Source organism: Lepisma saccharinum, chromosome 11 (genome assembly GCF_977018435.1).
Source record: "Lepisma saccharinum chromosome 11, izLepSacc3.1, whole genome shotgun sequence".
Classification (NCBI taxonomy): Eukaryota; Metazoa; Arthropoda; class Insecta; order Zygentoma; family Lepismatidae; genus Lepisma; species Lepisma saccharinum.
The window spans coordinates 69,683,474-69,709,246 of record NC_139239.1 but is presented as its reverse complement, the minus strand read 5'-3'; the positions used below and the strand labels follow the sequence as shown (position 1 = coordinate 69,709,246).

The window sequence follows — 25,773 nt, the reverse complement described above, 5'->3', positions numbered from 1 at the left end:
ACACACTGCAGATAATACCTCCCCCTAAGTTGTTCTCAGCTACATTACTGGTGCCAAGCAGGTGAAGAAAACTTAGGCAATATACTTTTTTCAATAAGTCACTTTCTATGACTGTTTGCAAAACTTCACTTCAAAAATAATATATATTTTTTTACAAATCAGCAATTGTATTTCCTATTTGATTGTGCATTTCAGGATTTTAGTTTTTAAAGGTTGCTTTAATATAAACAGAAGTTTCTGGAGTTTGGCAAGATAACACTTGCTACAAATTTATATTTAATTGCATACACCAACTTTCTTGCCTTGTAATCAAGGGTGCTGGGTTCGATGCCCAGTGGAGGCACAGTGCACATCCCACTTCAAACTGTAGGTCCGGTCACGACAACAAGTCACACTAACCTAAAATTAAAAACAACATTTGTTTTATTTAAATCTCACTTTATTAATACATATTACAGGTATTTTTACCTGATATACGTATAACCAATTAAAAACTGTTTTAAAAAGAGTATTTATGGGGTTGTACAACTGTGATAAATTAACTGGCAATTCATGTTTTAAGATAATCTAGCATTAGGTACAAATTGACAGAAGGGAAGAATATGCTTTGGTAAATCAGAATTGCAAGTACACAAATTAAATTAACTTCATTCTTTCTATCAATTGAAAGATAGTGATGTAGCAAGCTAAAAAGACATTCAATCAGCTTTACTTATAAAAAAAACTGATACATTACACCATTAACATTCTTATTACTACACAATGCATAACTGGCAAAAATTAAGCATTACATTTCATGCATTATGAAGAAATTCATGTCTTTGTAAATATACAAAAGTTATACAGTCTACAGATCTCAAATGAAACCACAGTATCAAACAAAAAAAAACTAATTCACTCTGTTTAAAATCAATATAAAAATTATACACATTTATACAGAAATCCCACACAAAATAATATACATTTGTCACACATATTTGGTGTAAAACCGAAACCACAAATTACATACTTTAAAAAAGTCTACATGACTTTAAGCAAAGGTAAGCAAAGAACCTTTATTAAAGTACAGGAACTTCAAAGTCTATTGAGTATTATACAAATGATAGGTCTACGCAAGTAAAAATAACACCCTATAGTTCTTATAATCAAGAAGGGGAATAAAACACCAAACATATTTCACAACAATTTTCTATTCCAGTTATAGTTTATGAAAAAGCAAATATTGCTAGAGTAAAATTTCTCTTTGAAAAATATTTTACGAAATCTCACATTTCCTTAGATTTTCATTTATTTTTTATTTTTAACGATTTCAATTTCCATTTATTATAAACACTGGAAAAATAAAAGTGTCATCAAAGACTATAATTCCAGTTTTGAAAGTTACTCCCTACACAAAAAAAATAAAAATAAAAGCTAAAGACAGAATTTTGGATTGAAGACGATACTTTTTCAGAATTCACAATCACTCTTTATGTCCATTTGAAAGCATCGCTTTTTAAAAAAATAACTCAGTGGGCATTTAAGATAAGAAACAAGTGAAAAATCTTTAAACAAATTAACACACACAAACAGCAATTTCAATTTAGACTATTTTGGTTGACATTACTCTTTCTATATTTTTTTAGCTCCACAGATCTGGAACTTCAAAATACAGGTGCAGATAAATACTACATACGCATATACTCCTTCCTTGTCCTGAATCTGAAAAACTGCTTACCAATATTGTTGCAGTTGTAAATATTTTGAACTAGCTTTCAAATTCCTCCTTCCCCCCCTCTCCCCACACACAGAGTTTTAGTTGCTTCTTCAAGCCATCTCAGGTGGAGAGCAAAATTAAGAAAAGCAATTTGCAGAAAGAAAGAAAAAAAATCCAAGAATGGAAATAACTGCACAGTTGAAAACATATTACAGGTCAGCACCAGATTGGCAGATGTAGGTACTAAAACAATTTAGTAGAGTAAAGTGGGCACTAAATGAGGTTTATGTGGGCCAGATGCCCCCACCCCCTTCCTTTATTTTGGAGTAATGTTTTGTTGAAACAATTGGTGCACTACAATTAATTTGCTCCATTTTATTACCCATAATTGTATTTCAAATGTGTGTTTATTTTTAAATATTTGACCCTCCCCTCCCAACAAAAAATTCCTGGATGCACTATGCCTGATGGTTTATCCTGTGCATTTTATAACATAAATAAGCTTTAAAAACTTATGAATATTATCACTATAAGTCTCACTACAACAAATTATTTCGAATTATTGAGAAAATTAACAACTTCATAACTTCTCATGCCAATATAATTACAAGTACAAATAAATATTCAAAACTCAATAAATTTTGAAACTTATTTTATACTTTAAGTATGTAATGACTGCAGTTTGCTGCAAATTTTAAAAGTCACTATAATACAAAACCAAAATCATTGTGTACCTTGAATGCACATATTGGAAGTTAAAACATGTGAAATACAACTAACAAGTGATTGTCAACTTTAAGGCACTTAGAAACAGATTGCAGCATTAGAAAGGTAGAACTTGGATCACTTTTGAAAAATATGTTATATCCAATTGTATAAATAAAGATTGTCTATTATTATGCTTGAAACCAATTCAGTGCATGTACTATTGGCCATCTTTACTGTCATAAATTACTTAATGCAAGATTAAACAAATACTATACACACACATGGGAATTGCTTAGAATACATGTAATACATTCTGGGCACTTCTATACATGCAATTATTTTTATGTACATATATATATATCATTTTCATACAAAAACATGTTCAACACACAACAGTTCACGCAAACTGGTATACAAACAACTTGCACCCATCTTTCCACTTAAGGTATTAAATATCTTTAGGTGAGATGGGAGAAGACAGACTACTTTCTTTCAAGGAATAACATGTGAGCAACACAAGCATTTCAAGATAGGATGCAAATAATGAGATGTTATTAAAATAGCTGCTGAACTTATTGAAAGCGTAAACCAATGTAAATGTACGTTGTGGTAATTTCCCATTATGTACTCATTATTTTCATTGCTTTGAGTATTAACAAAGTATAACGCATAATTTTGACACAATACATCGTATTTTGTCTTGTACTGCAAAATATGTAATTATTCATTATACAAGGTGTATTTTTCAAATAAGGTCTGTTTACCAATAACTTGTTATATCTCTTTCAGACGTAGTACTGTCCATGCACATGGACTCCCAGCATCCTTTCACAGAAGCAGACCATTTGAAGCCACATTGTCAGTGTGTGCACTTCATACTGTGTGATTGCAAAGTTTAAGAAGATCGGGCAGCCTGCCGACAGTAAGATACAGTCACTGATCCAGTTCTTTGCTGCAGCAGAAATTCATCGCCAGATTTGAGAAGTTTATGACCTCAAAGCAATGAGTGAGAATGTTCAAGGATGGGCGGGAGAATATGCATAATAAACCATGCTCAGTTCGGCCATCTGTTATCAGCGACAATTTGGTGCCTGAGGTAGACACCAAAATCTAAGAAAACAGATAATTCACAATCTACATGTTGGCATTGGAAGTTCCTCGGCAGCAAGGGTTTCGCCAGCGATGAAGAAGTGAAAGGCTTGCCTCGCAGGTGGCCGACTTCTATGACCTCATCGGACGTTATGACAAATGCTTAAATAACCACGGAAACTATGTAGAAAAATAGATCAAGACATGTAGAATCTGATACAAAACAAAATTTTCACTAAAATTTCGGCAGTGCAGTTTGTTTTTGGCAAAACAGACCTTACTTAAAAAATATCCCTCACATGTTTGTAAATAACACATTGGTAATTTTATAACATGTAACATTGTTTGTATTATCAGACCCAATGGAGTTGGATGTATATATAAAAAGAGCTTTTATTGAGGATTACATAGCTTGCTGATGTTTGATTTAACAAAATATGTAATCCACAATACAAGTCCCCCACCCCCAACTTCACTGGATCTGAAATTTGTGAAATGCTACCTGTTATAAAATAATCATGGTGTTGTTTACAGATACACAGTGAATAATAATGTATTATGCATTAATTTCACCTGTATTTCTTAAAAGCAGCAACACAACATTGCAGATTAACCTCAGTAGTAACAATCATACAGTTAAATGCAATACAACATGTGTGTTGTACTATGTGGAAAAATACATTGTAATACTGTGTACAGAAATGGAATAATTAAAATGCTAAAGTTTGCTTCATATGGATATAAGTGATTTAGCCACATGCAAGAATTTTAATATGGCACAGTAAATTGTATCAAGATTTATTGTGAAAAAAACAATTTATCAGTAAGAAAAGTAAGAGCTCAACATTGAGAGTTTTTTTATGTGCTTCATTATGATAACTTTATCATAACTATAACTTTTGAAGAATATCAAGCATTTTGTTCATATCAATAAGATAGTGAAGACCCTGGTTAAAGATACAAACATAACTTGGTCATGGTTCTATTTATAAGTAAAAATCTGGAAAAAAAAATAACAAAAATATTTATCAAACTCTAATCAATCTTAAATGGCAATCTCTTCGATAGTTTTGACACTCTTGTTTGTGAAATATTTACAGTAAATAACAAATATACAAAATAAATACACATAAATACCAACTATGATGCCTGTTATTCTTATATAAGAGGCTAATCTCATGCATCACAATTCTTCCTTTGCAGACAAATGTCAACAGTGTTTTCTACTTCTTTCACTGGAATCTCACAATTTACATTACTTTTTCTTCTTTCTGAAAAGAAAACAAAACATGCAATTATGCACAAATGCAGTCAAATTAGAAAGGTGCTCACAACTCATTATTATATTTACATCTTTGGAACGGTATCACAATGCAGAACAAAATAAAGTCATAACCTTTCAGAGAAAATGTTTGTAGCATGCAAAATAATAAATAGCAGCAGAAATAATAAAAATAATGTGTTACAGTTGACTTGGTACACCATGCTATAGATAGATAAACCATAGAATTCAGAATGGCTATTTATAATGATATGGAATGATTGCCTCCATAGACAAAATTGTTTGGTTAAGATTGGAATCCCACAATGATCTGTTCTTGGCCCCTTTTTGTTCCTTATAATGATAAATGATCTGCCATCATATGTTAAAACACATACATTATATGCAGATGATATAACTTTTTTCAACACTAGCAAAGATCATATCGATCTTGGAACTATGGTAGAAGACAATATCAGAACCATCATATTGGTTTAGAGCAAATGGCTTTTAATTAAATCAAAATAAAACACAGCAATTAATCTTTAGTTTAAGAGATAAGCCACCTTTAGATGACAACATTAATGTTAAGTTTTTTAGGAATACAAATTGATAAATTAACGTGGGAACCGCATATTAAATATATTAGTAGTAAGTTGTCTAGAGTTATTTATTTGCTACGGCGTTTAAAAAATTGTGTACCTGTTGACTAAATTAGAACTTCTTATTTTTCATTTTTTCAAAGCATTATACTTTATGGAATAATCCTTTGGGAGAATTCCTGTCAGGTCAATGTTTTGCTACTGCAAAAGAAAGCCATCAGGGAAATTTCAGGTTCTTCCTATAAAGAACATTGTAAACCTTTGTTTATTCATTACAAAATAATGACTGTAATAAATTTATATATTTAATCTGTTTTGATTTATACTAAAAATAGGTTGCCTGAATTGAAATATAAACAAAATGTACATAATTACAATACAAGGCATAACAGAGAACTTTATTTATCTCATCATAGATTGTCTAAGTCATTAAATAGTTATGAAGTAATTGGTCAAAAACTTTTCAACAAAATTTCATTCTACTTGCATAATGAATTGTTACAGGGTTTTAAAAACAAATTGTACAACTGGTTAGTTTTACACCCATTTTATGATATTAATGAGTTTTTTGAATGTCTAGTAGATATATGATCTAGTTTTGGTACATAATTTAATTGGCTTTGCATAGCCTATAGGTTTCACACTATTATGTGCATATCTTAACTATTGACTTTGTCTATTGCTGTACTTGGCCTAATGACAATAAAATTTTTTTATTATTATTATTTGATGTGGCATAACATGGAAACACTTTCAACCCCAAACAACAAATGGATATTTGGGACTGTTATTTTAACAATTCAGCACAATCACTATTCATTCCTCTCATTTCAATCCACCTGGTAGCATAAACATATAATTCAAAATTTATCACACACACGGAGCATCCAGAAAGGGTGTGGTGTGGGATCATGAATATCTAGTCAAAATGTACATATTTCACACATGGAATTTCATTTTAATAAATGTACTTTGTCCTAATTATTACAAGGGCCTCTCATGACAATGGCATCTTCCCTTTCTTTTTAGCGAATGCACATTTGTTTCTAAAATTGCAGCTGGCACCATCGAACATGACAACATCGTTGCTGGAGCTAGACTGGAAACACCAATAGGTAAGCGAAATTTAAATACCCCTTAAAAGAGTTAGTCTAATCAACACACAGGTGTGGATTGGCATAATATATTCACAGCGGTTAAAGTGCAAAGTGCATTACAAACGTTTGATTGAAAAAGTCTATTCCTCAACACTGCTGATAAAATGACAAAGAAAATGTTTGTTTGGAGCAGTTAAATGTACACAGTAAGGCTTGTTTTAAGTCCACTCTATACTTAGGCTGATCTTGACTGGATCTTTAGTTTCCTCTATTGAAGATCGAACCCTCGATTCCTTGATCAAGGAGGTAGTAGCATTATCCACTAGGCTATCAGGTAGACTGCATCTAAATTCCTATTTGCATATTCATCAAAAGTTAATATTTTCTCAGGTCTTCAAACGATGCAAAACACCCATCAAATATTAATTTTTACATGCTACCATCTATGAATGCAAAATTGACATGTTTAGAACATGTAGAAATTGTCATTCAAGGGTGGACCAGTGGCAAGAAGGAATGTCTGTAACTATAAATCTTCAATTGACTTAATGTTGTTGGGACAACTGTATGAACTAAGCTGTTCTTATGGTAAGGATGCCTAGTGTATAAAGCTTTCCGAAGTGAAGGATCAGGGGGTGCATTGGGATTTTTGCCCAGTGTCCCAATCTGCCTCTAATTGTAATGGCACGTGAAAGGAATACTTCACCGAGGTCTGAATTTTACTACAGGCACTACAGAAGAAACTAAGATATTAAAATTATTTATGCGGCGACACTAAACCTATTCAAAAGTAAACTACTTGGTGCAATATCCCCTTAAGGGCTGTCATGCAAATGATTTTTCTTTTGAGCGAGACATGATTAATTGAGCTACTGTTATGGAATGGGCAAGACAAAATTTAGCACAAGTACAGATTGTGCCTTATTCAACTTTCCATACTTCAAGTCTAAAAATTTTATGGTATTACAAAGACTTTTCTTATTTGCAAAATACATTTTGAAAGAAAAAAATGTTTTTTTAGTCTTCTGGAGATCTCAAAATGTAAATGGTTCTAAGTCAAAGTTTGTCTCAAGTCCATTTTATACTCACATGGGCTGCTAACTGGGACTGGATCTACAGTTTAAAGTGAGATCCAAACGACTGGCCAATGTGCCTCCACCAAGGATAAAACATTAGACCACTTAATTAAAAGCCAACTGTATTACGCTACCACCATCAGGTGAATGCTGCCAAACTTTTTGTGACTTATTTGCAGGGAGTGAAATTCCAGAGGAGTTGTGATAGTGGGGTTCACTTTGTTTTAAGGGCACAGATATTTTTGTACAGCTTATAAATGTATGGACCAAAAAAATTAGCCCTCTAATTCATAAAGTTGTATATAAATTACATCATACTAAAATAAGGAACAAATTCCCTTTTAAGAGCCCAGTCATGCATGTACACAGTAAAATTAAAACACAAATGTAAGACAATTATATGAGTATGCAAATGACATTATCAATAGAAAAAAATTAACAAAAATCCTTTGAAGAAATCTGTAATTTATTGCCACTTTGAATCAGTTTGTTTAAACAAATTTGTTGGTATTATTATGAATTATCCCCCTTCATTTTAATGCTACACCATAATACCTTATTCAATGTTACGTAACACACAGCAGTGCATAGTGTAAAAGTTGTGTAATTTTAATTCCAAACCTATAAATTCTAATTCGTCTTGGATCACTGCCCCCTCCTCTGATGGCATAGTGGTAATATTGTTGACTTGTAACCAACGGGTCCCAGGTTTGATATCCGGGTGGAGACAAATAGGGTTCAAATCCCACTTTAAACTGTAGGTCCAGTCCTGTTTGCCTATATGTAATTGGCATCCAAGTATATTAAATAATTGTATGTCTGAGTGCATTTCATAGTACCCGTTTACAAGACTGAAATATGAACAAATGGACTTTCCTCGCTCATTTTGCAGCTTTCATTGGTGAAGGGAAGTCACATTCAATCTCATTACACATTTTCTTCTCTCTTTCATCTTCGCCTTGTAATCCACTTACCTGGAGAAAAGAATTGTACCCCTACAGGATGTAGCCAGAAGGAACTGAAAGCAACAGTACAGTATGTTCAGAACTCTATTAGAGATTTAGAGAACTACTGCCACCTGAGTTCTGTAGAACCAGCCTGCTCATTCTAAGGGTTAAGAATTCAAATGTGTTTATAATATTGCTAGATGTTGCATTTGCCATGCAGCCAAATGGTTGATCTTATAAATAGTGCAGGTTCAATCTCCAGTGGGAGCCCAACATTTTCTTTTGGTGCTGATCTGGCACGACAAGGGCATTTGGGAAATTACATAGGAGTCTAGAAAGCAATGGGAATCTATCACTAACCATGCATCCCCCTTCATTAGTTACATTTTGCCCATCAATAGGGTCGTTATGCCACAGAGTTCAGTTTAGCTGTGCATTTCAACAAATTTCAATGCAACGATATTTTATTTTGAAACTTATTGATTACAAAATGTAATTAGTTTTGTAAAATTTAACGTGGAGAAAACATAAATTATGATTACCAAACATTAAATTTGTGGGTGATGATTCTTGGCTACATTTTTGTCTAATTTCATTCTTTTATACCAGATGGATTGGAATTTATACATAGATACTGTCATAAATTGTCCTCCTCCATGGCTGTGCGGTCAAAGGTGCTGTGCTTTGGGCTCCGACTGTGGGATGGCATGGGTTTGAGTCTGCCTGGGTTCAGTCTCCAGGTTTTCAGCCTGTGTATAGGACCGGTGACAACCCACCATCGTGAGGAAATTGGGGAGCTACGAGTGAGTAGCATAACCCGGTCATAAAAATGTCCTATTAATGGCCAGGGATTTGACATGCTGACCCCATTACCGGTTGAAGAACTCCACACCTCTAGGTAGGATTGTAGGAGGTGGACTGGCAGTCGGGAAATAGGCCAAGGCCCTTACGGGCTGTAGAGCCACAGGTTTTTTATTGCCATAAATTATTAAATAGTGGTGAATGCAAGGGAATTTTTCATTTTCCAATAATTTTAAATACAGAAAGTGGTCATGAAATACACCACAGAATAGTGACATGAAACTAAAGACATTTTATTATTTATTAATAATTTGTTGCATTATTTAGAATGAAGTCACAACATGTACCTGTTCAAATTTGCTGGCTGACACAAACAAAAAAAAAGAGGCATCTTCTCAACTGATATTATGAAGGTTCCCGAAGATGAGGTGGTCCAGTGGGTAGGGTGTCTGGCTGCCATGCTGTAGACCCGAATTTGATTCCATTAGTAGGTGATCTTGTCCCTGCATGAAGCAACTCTGGGGCTCTAATAAAAGGTTAGCTGGGGGCAATGCTGGGAGGGGTAAAGGCAGCCAGAGCATATTGCTGATCACACCTCCCAAAGGTTCAACCTTTCTACAAAAAAAATGCCAACAATTCCAATTCTCAAAATGCATTATAGACTTCGAGAAGAAATTTTTGTGTACATTGAATGCTCCATTACTGGTGTGTTTACAATAATGACAATTGTTGATGAATAAGACAATTTGATTAGTTAGGCAGATCAATAATTTCACTTCAAAACCTCAGATAAGATGCCTAATATTGTCCCCAATATTCAATAATCAAGCAATTAAGCTCTTGGAAAATCTTTCCAAAATAAAATTTTTGCCCATATGAAATTAAATTTGTGGGAGAAATCTTCTGACATTTATGATACTTCCATTTTTATGCAGTTCTAAGAAAAAGCAAGAGTAAATAAACAACACTAAATTTATAAAATAACTCTGTGCTCAAGCAATTTGAAAAAAGTATCCCATAGGTGCTAAGTCACTTTCTTGTCATGTAAGTTACTTGCGAAGTGTGGATGGATCACTAAAGCATTCATTATTTTACCTTGAAAGATCTTTTTGAAAAAAAAACTTTATTACCTCATACAAAGAGTTCTTCCAAGAATTCTGATCTCTTGTGCCATCTGAAACATTGAAGAACAGCTGCTATTATTTGAGAAATATCAATGTTTAGTAACACAAAGTGATTCATAAGTAAGGTATTCTCTTAGTTTCTCAGATTCTGAGGAAACTATCAAGTCTTCAGTCTTGAAATGCCATTGATATCAAATGACTTCGTCACTTATATTTAAAAGCAATAATTGATTTAATTATGGTACTTATTTGTGCATTTATAGTCGTGATCAATGGTCGAAACTACGTAGAAAAGTAGTTTAAGGTCTGTAGAATGCAATGCAAATAAAGAAGGTACAAAACTATTTTACTTTATTTTTTACACCCTTTCGGTACTTACTTTCCGAATAGGCATAAATGTACTATTATCATACATGGCAAAGGGGTAAGAATTGCTGGTTCAAGTGCACCGTGCAGCAACATTCACCATGTAGTGAATTTCCTAGTCTAGCAGGGTTGCTATGATTTTTTGATTATGATATTCCCTGACATTTCTAGGTTTTCCAGTCCAAAAATTAAATTTTTCCAGACATCTTTATCATCAAGATTGTTGATTTTGATTGAACCTTGTGTTTTTCAATCAAATATACGAGGCGTATTCATAAAGTAAGTACCGTTTGCAAATATTGCCGCTGTAGCGCTGCAGTCGCGACTGTGTGAGTTCTCGCTGACGTCCTTCATCCGTTAATAAGCAACAGGCACTCATGGGAGCAGGTCAGGCTTTTTCTTCGTAGGTCTCTGAAGGTTTAAAATGTTCAAGAAAATCAATCGGCCCGCCGACTGTGAAGTCCGGTCTGTGATTCGTTTTCTCAATGCAAGAAACGTGAAACCGGTAGACATCCACCTTCAACTGTGTGAGGTCTTTATTTTTGATGTTTAAAGAAGGTGGTGAGACAGTTCACGATGAGCCAAGGAGCAGTCAGCCATCTGCTGCGACCGACAATTTGGTGCGTGCAGTCGACGTGGAAATTTGTGAAAACAGACGCTTCTCAATATCGTCGCTTTCCATGGAATTTCCTCAAATTTCAAGAACAGTCCTCTACGAAACTGTGACAGATCGCCTGGAATATCGAAAATTATGGTCAGCGTTTCGACGAGGATGATGACGTCGAAGCAGGAGTGCATGGATGGCTTTCATCACATGCGGAAACATTCTATGATGATGGGCTACAAAAACTAGTGCCACGCTATTACAAATGCTTGAAAAATGGTTGAAACTACGTAGAAAAGTAGTTTAAGGTCTGTAGAATGCAATGCAAATAAAGAAGGTACAAAACTATTTTACTTTATTTTTTACACCCTTTCGGTACTTACTTTCCGAATATGCCTCGTATAATCCATTAATTATTATGAATATTTACTTTCACAACTTTTCTTTTTAGCAAATTTCATTCTACACATACAAGAACACGTGAAAATTCGAAGAGTAAAATGTAAAATTACAATTGGCAAGAAATGTATTGGGTATTACATTCATGTGCATCTAGCTTCAGGCTAAGGTAACAGAGGTACATTATTTCACCATAACAGATCTCCACAATATAAAAACAACAGAAAAAGTTCATAAACCATACAAAATTTTTCATTTTCTGGCGGATTTATAGTGTTGTAGAAAATGCTGCTTTTTTGCTTCCATTTATAAGTACACAGCATCTGGAGAAATTTTTGTTGAATGTAGGAATTCTATAGGATATGACAACAAGACTAAGATCTATAAAATAATACATGATAACCTCATCTTCACCAACCTTTCTGATAATTATGATCATATTGTCAATGTACTTTAGTTATCAATCAGATATCTGGACTGCAAGTTTTACTTTGATATTCTTTCTAATCTCTAGTATTATAAAATAACATTTATTACAGAAATTCGAAGGAACCATAATTTTGCACAAGACTGAGAATCATAAGAATGAAAGAAACAAGTTTCTAAACTGAATCTTTTTTGGGAGTGGAATCACAAGAACCGAATCCAGATGTGGAAGTGAACTGCTTGTTCATTTTGCAACTTTTTCTCTTACAGACTTAAAAATGCACGTAAATTCCACACAATCTGAAAAATTCCCTGATTTTCCCGACAAGACAAATTCCCTGACATTTCCCCCATTTTCCAGATGCATAGCAAACCTGTGAACAGTACAATCAGTAGCCTAGATAACAGTAGGCAAATTTGGTCTACTATTCTACATCCCACATTAGAAATGGACTTATGTGCTTGCTGAAGCAGATGAACTCTATTTATGGGTGCTTTTTATTTCAATTCATGAACCTTACACAATGGAAAACAGATAGAATGGCGATGGACAGTTTGCTTACGGTCACCTTTGGCATTGACTGTGCTAATAATAAAGCATGACTTCCTCTTAATGACAATATTAAATCTGCAATGCTCTTGCCTCCAAATTAGCACAAAAGTGTTATGTAAGCAGCTGAACTGAATGCATTAAATTGTAACAACAATTTCCTTTAACCTGTAAGAACACGTATATGGGCAAAAATTTACCCAGATGACTTTGAAATTTATTTTTTGATCATTTCCAATGATTGCCTGAGGCCACCTTTCTCACGATTGTCAGGACCTTGAATCAGTCGAGAGACTTCATTAGCTCTGCTCGCAGGGCTGCTGAAAAACTACCTGGGTAAATTTCACCTCCATGCAAGCTCATATGTTTCAGATCGGTATCTCAACATATTATTTCATTTTCATCAATTGCGTAATACAGTGGTACTATAAATGATTCATTCAATTTCAAAACACTGTATTTTCCAAAGTATTGCACATACAGATATGAATGATACATGAAAATAACTGTAAACTCACCAAGTTTTCATCACATTCTACAAATATTCCATGTGCGCTCCTCTGGCCACATGACACACATCCAAGCGGTAGTCGAGTTTTGCCCATACATTTTGTAGCAATCCCCTCTCAATGGTCATCAGAGAAGCATTGCTGTGTTCCCTGAGCTCTACCAGTGTTCTTGGCGGGGGGGGGGGGGGGGGTACATAAACAAATGCTGTCTTTACATGGTGGTTCTTTTCTGTACTCTCCTTGAATGCATGCTGAACTGCAATAACAGATGAACATCTCGCATATTCCAACACAAAAAAACTCTTTTCTCGGTTTGTCGCCATTTTGCACAGGCACCGCACTTGTGCTGCCAACTTGGTGAGTTTACAGTTATGTGCAATACTTTGGAAAATACAGTGTTTTGAAATCGAATGAATCATTTATAGTAGCCATGTACAATAGAAATGTTCAAACTTAATAAAATTGATTTAATCAATGAAGATGATTCGGCATTCTGTACAACAGGAACTTTATCTCCTTAAAAATACTCCCCTGCACAATCTGTACACTGCTCCATACAAATTTTCCATTGCTGGAAGCAGTGTTGCCAGTCATTTTCGATCATGTTCATTACATCCGTTGCTTTTCTTTGCACAGCTTCTACTGTCTCAAATCTGGTTCCTTTTAGGGCGGACTTCACTCTGGGGAATAAAAAGAAGTCACAGGGAGCAAGGTCCGGTGAATACGGCGGATGTTCTAACACTGGGATGCCATATTTAGCCAAAAATGTCTTCACTGACAGGGCCATATGGACAGGAGCATTGTCTTGGTGCAGAATCCATGACTTCCGTTGCCACAAATCAGGTCGTAGTCTTCTTACTCGCTCACGAAGGGTTTTCAGCACATTAATGTAATGATGTTGGTTTACAGTTTGACCCTCGGGTACCCAATGAACATACACAATGCCTCGAATGTCGAAAAAGACAATCATCATGGCTTTGAATTTGGACTAGCTCATGCGAGCTTTCTTGTGACGTGGCGAACTCGGGGTCTTCCAATGCATTGATTGGCGCTTTGTGGCAGGGTCGTACGTGAAAAACCACGATTCATCACAGGTTATCACTCTCTCTAAGAATGTAGGGTCTGTTTCAATGTTCTTCAAAGTGTCCGTACAAATGTTCACTCGAGCTTCCTTCTGTTCCAATGTCAGGTTCCTTGGCACGAGTTTTGAACACACTTTACTCATGTTCAAATTCTCGTGTAAAATTTGTCGAACACTTTCTTTGTCTATTCCTGTGATTTCAGCACCTGCTCTAATGGTCAATCGAAGATTTTTCGAATCACATCACTCACTTTTTGAATGTTTGTTTCAGTTTTCGACGTGCATGGTCATCCTGAACGTGGGTTGTCTTGGATCATTTCCTGTCCTCCTTTAAACCGTTTAAACCACTCAAACACTTGTGTGCGTGATAAACACTCATCCCCGTACACAGATTTTAACATGTCGTGCGCTTCTGTTGCGGATTTCCCCAGTTTGTAAAGGAACTTCATATTGACATGCTGTTCCATTTTAATACTCAGCATTTTTCCGACGGAGCACAGACGCACGTTCCGCTTTGTCCAAGTGCCACAGCGAAACTGAGAGGCCTGCACCCAGGGCAATTAGTCATTCTGTAGGCAGGGTATGGTAGTATAGAATCATGCATTGCTCAACCTTCGCGCATTCGTTGTTTGCCAATAGCAACATCAATCCGGTTTTTTTTTAGCCAAACCTCGTATTATTATTTACATGCTTTAAAAGTATTACAATTAAAACTTCAGAAGCAATTTTGCTTGTGGGCGATATTTACCCAGTGGTAATTTAATAAAATTGATTAAATCAATGAAGATATTATTATTTACATGCTTTAAAAGTATTACAATTAAGACTTCAGAAGCAATTTTGCTTGTGGGCAATATTTACCCAGTGTGCATGGCAGAGAGCTAATCCTGCACTCAAGTAAAATACTATAACTCATGAAGGCTCACCAATTCTCATGTGAAGTATGAGTATGTGAAAACTAATTTCACATTATTCCGCAAAGTACTGTGCGTCCATTTCGATCTTCAGCCGAGAGATCGAGACAAGCGTGGCGGGTGGCCCTGACGGAGATGCCGACATTTGCAGCCAGTAATGATCGCTTATTCTTATGGACATATATATATAAATATTGCAAAATGAGCACTAACCTGTGTTATCCTCTTTCTTCTTCACATCAAAAGTTGTTCAAAGTGATGTCCACCTAGATTCACACATTCCTGGCATCGTTTGATGAAATTTTGATTCACACGCAAAAGTTCTTCTTCTTTTGTAATTCTTCCAAGTTCTGCCCTTATATTGTATTTTAGTTCGTCGATGCTATGAGGGTTATTTTGGTAGACTCTATTTTTTAAGATTCCCCACAAATAATAGTCACATACGGTAAGATCTGGCGAACGTGAAGGCCATAAACCTCTAGAAATTATTCTGTCATCAAACACCTCCCTTATAGCATCCAAAGAATCAGCGGCGGTATGGGTTGTGGCCGAATCTTGTTGAAAATAACCATATTGTCTCTCATTATCTGATAACAAATGAAAAAACGGCGCGAGTATTTGTGTGCGGTACCTCTCTGAATTTATTGTGTCTTCAAAAAATATAGGCCCTATTATTCTTTTTGCACTTACAGCACACCACACACCAATTTTTGCATCATGTAACGGAACTTCGTGTATTATTCGGGGATTTTCAGTGCTCCAGTATCTATTGTTCTGTGAACAAACATGACCACGCAAGTGAAACCATGCCTCATCCAAAAAAATTATTAACTGTGGATCAACAATACCATGCATGGTCATCCTGAACGTGGGTTGTCTTGGATCATTTCAGAGCATTATCTGACATTCGCTACGAGAGTCGGCGGCACGCGACCCGGCATCAGCGCTTGTCTTTCCCGGTGAACAGGGTCAGCGACAGTCGCTAGAGTCGGCTATTAAAATTACAGCTTTTATTGTGTACTAAGCTTGACTACAGAAGGTGTTGAAAATGATGTCCTTCTTCTGCAACACATTCCTGGCATCTCCGAAGGAAATTGGCATTTACACATGCAAGTTTGTCTACTGTAATTCTCCCAATCTCTCATACAATACTCTCTTTTAACTCATGGATGGCGTGTGGATTGTCTTTGTATACTTTATTTTTTTAGATTTCCCCATTTTTCTTGCCACTTTTATTCAGAACTGCCCTGTTACTCTAAACTTTTTTACGATGTTTAATATAGTGGTCCTATGTGGAACGGGAACACCAGGAAATTTCGTTGCAAAACGTCGTCGCACTTCTCCACAATTCCTCTTTCCGAAGTAACACTTGACAAGATAAATCCTTTGTTGTAATGTAAACTTTTGTGGTGCCATATTAAGCCACAATCTTCAACACACGGACACGACACAATACAACTTCCGAGAGAGGATTATACTGATGTCAGTCTGCAACGTCAACAGAAAGGGAAAGAGAGCGAAGGCAGGGAGAGCGAAAAAAAAACAGACTGTAGCATGCGACTGTCGCAGACCCGTTCACGAGGAAAGACAAGCACTGATGCCGGGCCGCTTGCCTCCGAGTCTCGTAGCGAATGTCAGGGAATGCTCTGTACAATATTCTGCAAAACCCAATTATAGAAATTTACTCTACTTACGTTGTCAGGGGGGAGTAATTCTTGCACTATATAAACTCTGTACGGTTTTAAATTTAGTAGCTTAGTGGCTGTATGTGCTGATGATTTTGACACGCCCATCTCTTGTGAAACACGGCCTACAGGTTTGTTTGGAGAACGTTCTAACGCTGCACCAATTTCATCGAGTTTTGCTTCGGTTAGAATCAGTCGTTTTTGCTTAGGTGTTTTAAAATTTAACAATCCAGTTTCTCGTAATTTAAGATGTCTAACCGTAACTCTATGTGGAGGTTAAACGCCTGGGAATTTCTGTACAAATTGCCTACACACGTCTCGACACGAGTCTGTTTTCACGTAAGTGTCATACATAGAAATTCTTTGTTCTAACGTGAACCTTGCGGCTGGCATTCTAATCGTCTTACGGACTCAACACACATACACACTGCAATAACACAAACAAGTAACGGCAAGTAACCAAGAATAACACTCTTGCGCACAGTACGAAATCAACATGCTCTTGATTTACATCTGCTCGCCACTATATTCACAGCTCTGTCTTCATCTAGTCGCGAAGGAACAAAAAACTCGAACTCCGAGATTTCGGATTACAAGGAAGCTCACGAAAACCATACCAAAACAAGGTATCACCATTGACTTAACGGTTTCGTCTGCAGCGTATTCTTGATACAGTGTTGCACATTAGAAACCTCCAAATGATCCCCATCGATACAAAACTCTTTCAAGGATATAAACTTAAGCAGGACGTTACTGGTCAAAACTATGATTAAAATGTTTTATTATCTGTGGCTCTTAACATCATTTTTAAAGCGTATTTATTTGTGTATATAAGGGCAGAACTTGGATGAATTACAGAAGAACTTTTGAGTGTTATAACACAGGTTAGTGCTAGTTTTTCAATATTTATATAAATGTCTGCATATGTCCATAAAAATAAGCGGGCATTACAGGCTGCAAATGTCGGCATCTCCGTCAGCGCCTCCCGCCACGCTTCTCCCGATCTCTCGGCTGAAGATCGAAATGAACGCACGGTAGTAGTAGTAGTGATGATGAGCAGTAACATCCTACTTTGCTTTAACAATAATTTTAACTGTTGATTTAGCTTCTTTTTCTTAGGGGCACGCTGGTATGAAACTGTTATTGACATGGTTACAGTAAATGTATCAAATTTACCCACATTTTAGTCAGGGGAAAAATGATGTCATTACGAATGATCCACATAATAGTAAAAACTAAATTTCTAACTTTTCTAATTTGGTTATTTAATATTGCTTTCCTGATAATATAATCAGTAATAGAACAAACAAGTGAAATATCCAGGCCTGACCAGTGTTCGAACCTGGAAACTATCTGCAATGGAATCTAGAAATGGTAAAAACCAAGAGGTCATACACAATGCAGGGTTGTTTAGGGTGCAAGTTATAGGAATTGGATTGTGTTTTTCATTAAGTTCCTAAGAATGGCAATCTTCTCTCGACAGGTTCAGCAAGATATAAGATAGCAAATGTATGACAAGGTATCACCTTTGTTTGGTGGCATTAACTGCATAACTGCAACAGATTTTGCTTACACAAAGACAGTGCACATAAAAATGTATTTCACAAAACCTGTTCAATGAAATGTCAGTTTTAGCTACTCACGATGATGAGGAGTGATGAATATATGAAACTGATGGACACTTCCAACGAACATCCATGCCCAGGCTGGGATTCAGACATTGAAAGTGGCAGAACAGAACATTCAATTACAAACTATTTATAGTAATATCAGACTGGCAAAATTACTGATAACCTAATACACATTTCGATTCAGAATTGTCTGTTGATACTTCAGTTGAGTACTGGACTCGTCATCCAGGTGTGATTGATTCCTGGCATGGGTATTCATTTGTGAATGCACCTAGAGAAAGTCCATTTAGTTATTGTTCTCATCCTCACCATTGTGAATAGCCTATAGACGCAGTAGCCTGATCGTTCGATAGATGCTATAATAATTCATGGAAACACTTAGTGAAAAAAAAAAATGTTTATTTTACTTCGTTTCTCTGTCAATTTTGGCTCATCGCAAAGTTTGGGGTGAGTGATGAAATTTATGAATGGACACTCATAAACACCAATTTCCAGGCTAGCATTCGAACCCAGGACACCTGGCATCGTAGCACGATATTGGGGGATTAGCTTGTGACAATATATTGTACAGTATTTGGTTAGTCAGTATGTGAAATTTTGGTCCACTACTTTCCCAGTAATCAGTAGGTACGAAATGGTTTCATTCTGGACTCAAACATATACAGTAAAACCTCGTTTAACCAGACTTTGCTTAATCCGGACAGGCAAAAAGGCAAAAAAATAAAGCAGTTTCGAGTGATGCAGAGCCTGGTCTGTCGGGCACATCATCATAATATGGGTATCGCGTGTGTACGTACTGCATTGTATATACCAAAATTGCTATACATTTTACTGTACTGTATAGTGTATTTAGGTCTATGCTCTTTAAATACACCATAATAAACGTGTTTTGTTGCTATAAACTGAGTTTTAATGCACTTCCTACTGTTCTTTTAGGTTATTTCAGTTAATCCGGACTTTCATTGAACTGGTCAACTAATGGTCAACCCATTAGTTCAGATTAACAAGGTTTTACTGTACTTTAAAACAATAAAATCATGCATATGTGGCATAAGCAAGTACAATATTTCTTAAATTGGATACATCACGACAACATAGTTTGCATGGGATTGACAATCTCAGCAATTTTTTATTTTGCATTTGATGTGATCACCACCACACCCCTGCCATTTTAACACCCGTCCCTCCATTAATTAACAGGCTGATTAATATAAACAGTAGGTAAATATTTCAGTGCTGCAGCGGTCTGGTCAGTAGGGTATCTAACTGTCACATGGGAGACAAGGTGTTCGATTCCCAGGGTGATGATCTAAGGTCAGAATTTTTCCGGACTTCTTCAATCATAATGTGGCTCTGGATCTCACCCAGCCTAAAATCAATGGGTACCGGGGAGGGGGAGGGTAAAGGCAGCCAGAGCATGGTGCTGATCACATTACCTCCAAAATGGCCGAGATTGGGAATGTGTGGGGCCCTAACCCTACACCCCCCTAAAATATACCTTCATGGCACGCTGTTATATGCATGGGGAACTTTACCTTTATCTTATTCCAGTCTACTACAAATTTCAAGTTTCTACATCAATAGTTACCGAGAAATCAATAAGAACTTACCTCATTTAAAAATCTTTCTTCTGTGCATCATCTGTTCATATTCCAACATTTGTGTTTGTAATTTCAAAGTCTGCCATATCGAGATGCTTTGACCAATTCATTCAATTATCCAAAGTATCTAACTGCTATATAGATTTCAGATCCAGAATTTATGTCATTTGACAGGATCAAAACATTCCTACCCCCCCCTCCCCCACCACCTTTAGTTACCTGACCATTTGCACACAACCACTCACTGTATTTTGAAATTTTTACATTCAAAGTTTACAAAATATTATTAATACAGAAAATGTTACAATTACATTGGATTTTCATTCTTGCTGCTGGATGTTGAAGTAAATATATATGAGAATCTGGGAGAAGTATCAATGAAAGAATTAGATAACATAGCACAGGCAGTTCCAATAGAATAGCTTGACAGAACAAAAATTTTGCTACAGTATTGGTCACAGGCTCCATTGTGGTAATATTTTTACACAAATGCTAGAATGGAACATCTACAAACAAAAAAGATAAACACATCATGTTTCAGTCATGAAAGCATCACTTTGTGACATTATCACCAGTCACATCACTGATGTTGCTTGTTTCATCCAAGTCTTGTTTCAAAATGGAAGTGAAAGTCAGGAGGTGTTAGTCTCATGACCCAAACCACAGTTCACGTAAAAACAAGCAAAATCACTGCCCCACTAAGGCAATGACCGCTCTTCAGAAGCAATATTTACATCACATATGCCTTTCGATTGTCATTCTGTCTCCTCTTCAAGTTATTGTTAACTTTGGTAACAGAAATAGATCGAAACTGAAGAAATTCTTCAGAGACAACACACAAACTTAACGTGTTGTTCTACTTAGTAATTAAAGGCCACTCCTCTGTAACTTATTTTAAAAAAGCTATTTGAATTAAGATGGGTGATTCGATGAAACAAAGCATGAGCGTTCTCATGTCAGACGCCATTGTAGCAGTCTACACTTACCCATAATTCATAAAACCCATCACATTCATCAGCACCTACATGTGGTGGAAGAGGTGGACTGTGATGGATACAGAGCTGAATGAACAAATTTAAATGCTGTACTGCGGAAGTCATCGATGAAATAACGAATGTGCGGCATCACCTGTGCATTGCATCATGGCATAAAGACACATATGGGCATTGAGGTAGAGCCTACATTATGTTGGTCCCTTGGTGATGTGACTAACACCACGCTCTATCATCCCACTCCTCACTTTATGGGTGTTGGAGATCCTCCTGCCATCAGTGAGAAAGTGGAAAATATTGTATGGTGTTTAGTACGAAATCAGCGTGGCCACTCTAGAACAACGCTAAAATTCAAGTATAAATCCCGGTTTTCAAGGCGAACATTCCAAATATTCAAGTATAAATCCCTGTTTTGAAGGCGAACGTTCCAAAAATTCAAGGCTACAAGAAAACTCTATTTCAACCTTGTGTATTATCGCGGTCTCACCACCCCCTGCCCCCTCCCCCCACACACAAATACTGTATGTTAACAATATAAAGGGTCTTTGTGATTACAATGTACAGAAAATTCTGAGTAGAGGTCCCGAGTTCAAATCACGGCCTGGGCATCGGTGTTTATCAGTGTACCTTCATCAATTTCATTGTATCATCACTCATCCTCATATTACCTATTAGCCAAAAGTGGCACAAAAGTGAAGTAACTAAACAAAATCAATCCATCAAAAATTCTCATTCAATTTAATTTAACGGTATACATATTTAATTGAAGGTGCAGAGTTTACATTGGCCATTTCACATATACAGACTCAAAATTCATCTAGAAACACGGGTCACAAATGTTACGGGATAAATTAATCTACAAAAAATTGTTAATTATATATGAATTTCTAACCCAATTTTACGAGGGTCACTATTTATATTTTGAGCCTTGGCAACACTGATTGAAGTTAGGTGCGATTTGATGTTTGCACGGAATCGTCTGGCATTATTGACCATAATGTACTTCAAATGTTTTGTCAATAGCTTCATTTCTGTTGTTTATGTTGCCTTGGAGATTGCGCGACAACAATAAAATGGAATTAACTCGTGAACATTTTCGTGCGATGATGTTTTTTATGATATTCGACGTGGATTATCAAGACAAGAGTGCATCGATCAACTTACTTCCACATTTGGCGATGAAGCCCCATCCTTTGCCACTGTGAAATGCTGGTATAACAAATTTAATCGTGGCCGCCATTCGCTCACCGACGAGATTCGCGAAGGTCGTCCAAAATCAGTTGTTGTTCAAGAAAACATTGATGCTGTGCAAAACCTAATACTGCAAGATCGTGTGAGATTGAGGCAACCATAGGCATTAGTTCCACCAGCATGATCATTTAGCTGTGAGAAAGGTATGTTCTTGTTGGATCCCACACAAGTTGACAAAGACTCAAAAAGACGCTCCCGTCAATTGGTGAAAACAAATGCTCAATAAATACAATCGTGGTGCTTCAAAAGACGTATATAAGATTGTAACAGGTGACGAATCATGGATATAAGCATATGAGCCGGAACGTAAACAGCAGTCAACTGTATGGGTGTTTCAAGACGAACCCAATCCAACAAAAGTTGTTCACGCTCAAAGCACATCAAAACAAATGGTCGCCTGTTTTTTCGGGAAAACTGGTCATGTGGCAACTGTGCCTTTAGAGGAACGTAGAACGGTCAACTCTGAATGGTACACAACAATTTGTTTGCCAGAGGTCTTCGGTCAAATACGGAAAACAAACAAACACCGTCGGATCATTCTTCATCAAGACAGTGCGAGCTGTCACACATCTCGTCTAACAACCGACTTTATGAACAGTCAAAAAATCGAATTGATGGGTCATCCGCCGTACAGTCCTGATTTGGCACCCAATGACTTCTTCTTGTTCCCGAATGTCAAGAATAAATAGCGTAGACAACAATTTTCGTCGGCGGAAGATGCCGTTGATGCGTTCAAAAACCGTATTATGGAGGTGTCTCAAGAAGACTGGAAAAACTGCTTTGACAAATGATTCCAACAAATGCAAAAGTGTATTGACCATAAAGGAGAATACTTCGAAAAACAATAAAGCAGTTTTCAATGACAAATTCCTGTTTTTTCATTGTTAGGCTCAAAATATAAATAGTGACCCTCGTACATAATCAAATTCAAGATATCTTTCAATAAACTTCCGTCTGTCAGATATATTCTTCTGCAAAGGACTTCAACCAAATAAACTAACTGAGAGAATTCTGTTATTTTCCATGTAGCTTTCTTTCTCTTCCTTGATAAAAATAAAAGCTAGACTGTGAAATACCTGCCTCAGGGCATTTATAAATAGGCTATGTATAAACTCAATTGGATTTGGATTAATAAAAGTTGCAATATTTCACGTCTACGCATGATTCCCAGAGCCAAAAATTCAAGTATAATTTCCAGTGAGTAGTCAACCTGGAAATGTTAAATGTTTGTTGTTTATAGCTTGCAAAAACATGTTCTAGTGTTTTATATGGTAAATGTAGTACCACTTACCATATCATGACATGGTCATTTTATGCTTCTGTTAGTTAGGTTCACTGCTCTTAGAATTTACACATGTTTTTCATATTGTGTGTGCACATATAATATTTTGTTTTAAAAATAACTGTGGAAGTGTTCTAGGATACAACAAATTGGATGAAGACTGGTGACATGGATACTGACATGTCTATTCTTTACGATGATGCAACTACGTAGCAGGAAATGCTTATTTTCAAGGCACATATGTATTCCTTCTCAATATTTTTATTGTAGCTGTGATTGGTTTTATTTGGTTATGAGTGTAAGATTTAATGCTGTTAGAATTAATAGTTAGCATGTTTTTTGGATTACTGCATGTGTATATGATATTTCGTTTAAAAAAACAGCGAAACTGCTCCAAATTATGACCTGGACGACCAGTGATCACACTACAGGAATTTCCGCATTCTGAAATACATTTTATGTTACATAAAGCTCTGAAATCTATCGATTAAATACATTTTCAAGGGTGTACGGTCAAGCACCAGCCTCACTTTATGCAGTGACAGTGCCATAAATATTCCTACCTGAGTTTGTGTGGATTGTTCAAAAATACTACAATCTACATTATTTTATCAGCAACATATCTATAATAATTTTAAATCATGCAGATTTACATGTTTTTCTCATAATTTGAAATCTTCAGTGAAACTTTTAGAATCTCTTTGATTCCTATTTCTCCTTCACCCAGAATGGATCTATTTCTGGCTCTTCTAATTAGTGCCTCAGCGTGCACAAGGAAGCAGATGTTGATGGAAGGAAGTGGTTTCACTGGAAATTTCAAGTTGTGTGTTAAAATTTTTATAGATTACAGTATTTTTAAACAATCCACACAAAATATTCCATTACACATAGGCACCAATAATACACATATTATGTGTAATTACACGAACACTGGCAACACTGTGAGTGAGTGAAGGTGCAATATATTGGTGAGAAGTTTCTGGCGCATGGAGCACTTGTTGCCATATGTGCACATGAATTGGTCTTCGTATGGCAGTCGAGATGTACTATTATGCAGTTCTTGAATTTATCACAAGTACATACGCACACAAGAAAAGCAGCTGATGTACCTACTCCTATCTAGTGATCTAAAAGATCTACCAGAACTTTTTCCCCTTCTTACAATAATATTGCTATTGCAGAGACTGATGAGTTATATCAGTTTCATTTCAGTCTTGATGCCAAATGTATGCTCTTCCCCTTTCCCTCCGATTGTCAGTTTCTGCACTCTGAACTGGCACCACTTACCAGAGATTTTTAACAGCAACGTAAAACCATACATGCTTACCATGTAGCGTACTAAATACGATGCTGCAAAATAAGTTCCAGTCAATGAAAGCACAGTGAATTCATTACCATTAGTAGTGAAATAAATATCATTCAAGTTTAAATTAAATTATTGTGTTAATTTGATGAACCTGTTGTGATACAAATTACACATTATAGAACAAATAAAGATAATTTGAACTTCTAAAAAGTACTGGCAACCAACATCTTGCCTCAATTTTCATTTCAACACATAGATCCAACACCATGGTAAATTTCAACAGCAAATCGTACAAAGCAAAGTAATCCATATTGTTATGAGAAGAATGAAAAGCCAAGCAATTTATGCTAATTTTTGCCTCAAGCAAAGCACAGAGAAGCCATATATTGAAGATATCGAGCTGTCTACTACACATAGAGGTTAAAAATTTTAGGTGTGTGTATGAAAAGTTGAAAAATGTGTAATTCGTAGCATACGCAAGCGGTGCGGGTAGAATCATGCCAAGACTTGTCTGAACTTGCATCTCGATTTTGTTGAGGAGAGAGGTTTGTGAAGGTGAGTGAGAAGAGACAAAACTAGGAGGATCGAGATGAAAAGGGTCCTTTGTTGGTCATCGCTAAGAGGAGTAAGACTGCTGGAATAGAGGCTACTCGCACCGAACGGGAGTAAGTTATTCCTTATTCCTGTAACCTACCATTCTCAGTCAGAAGGGTTGGGACAAAACATCTGTTATGTATTTTAATTACTTATGCTAGTTTAATTACCTCCCGTCTGT

At 36.1% G+C, this 25,773-nt stretch overlaps 1 protein-coding gene across 1 annotated transcript in view; it reads right to left on the bottom strand.

The window, feature by feature from the left end:
* Positions 1-441: 441 nt before the first annotated feature.
* The window catches only part of Efa6 (Exchange factor for Arf 6), a 108,012-nt gene continuing 82,680 nt past the window's right edge, over positions 442-25,773 (bottom strand). Inside the window, exon 12 of the mRNA XM_083131366.1 lies at positions 442-4,764. Within this exon, the coding sequence (XP_082987492.1) occupies positions 4,749-4,764 (16 nt within the window). The 3' untranslated portion in view covers positions 442-4,748. The remainder of the gene's footprint in view (positions 4,765-25,773) is intronic.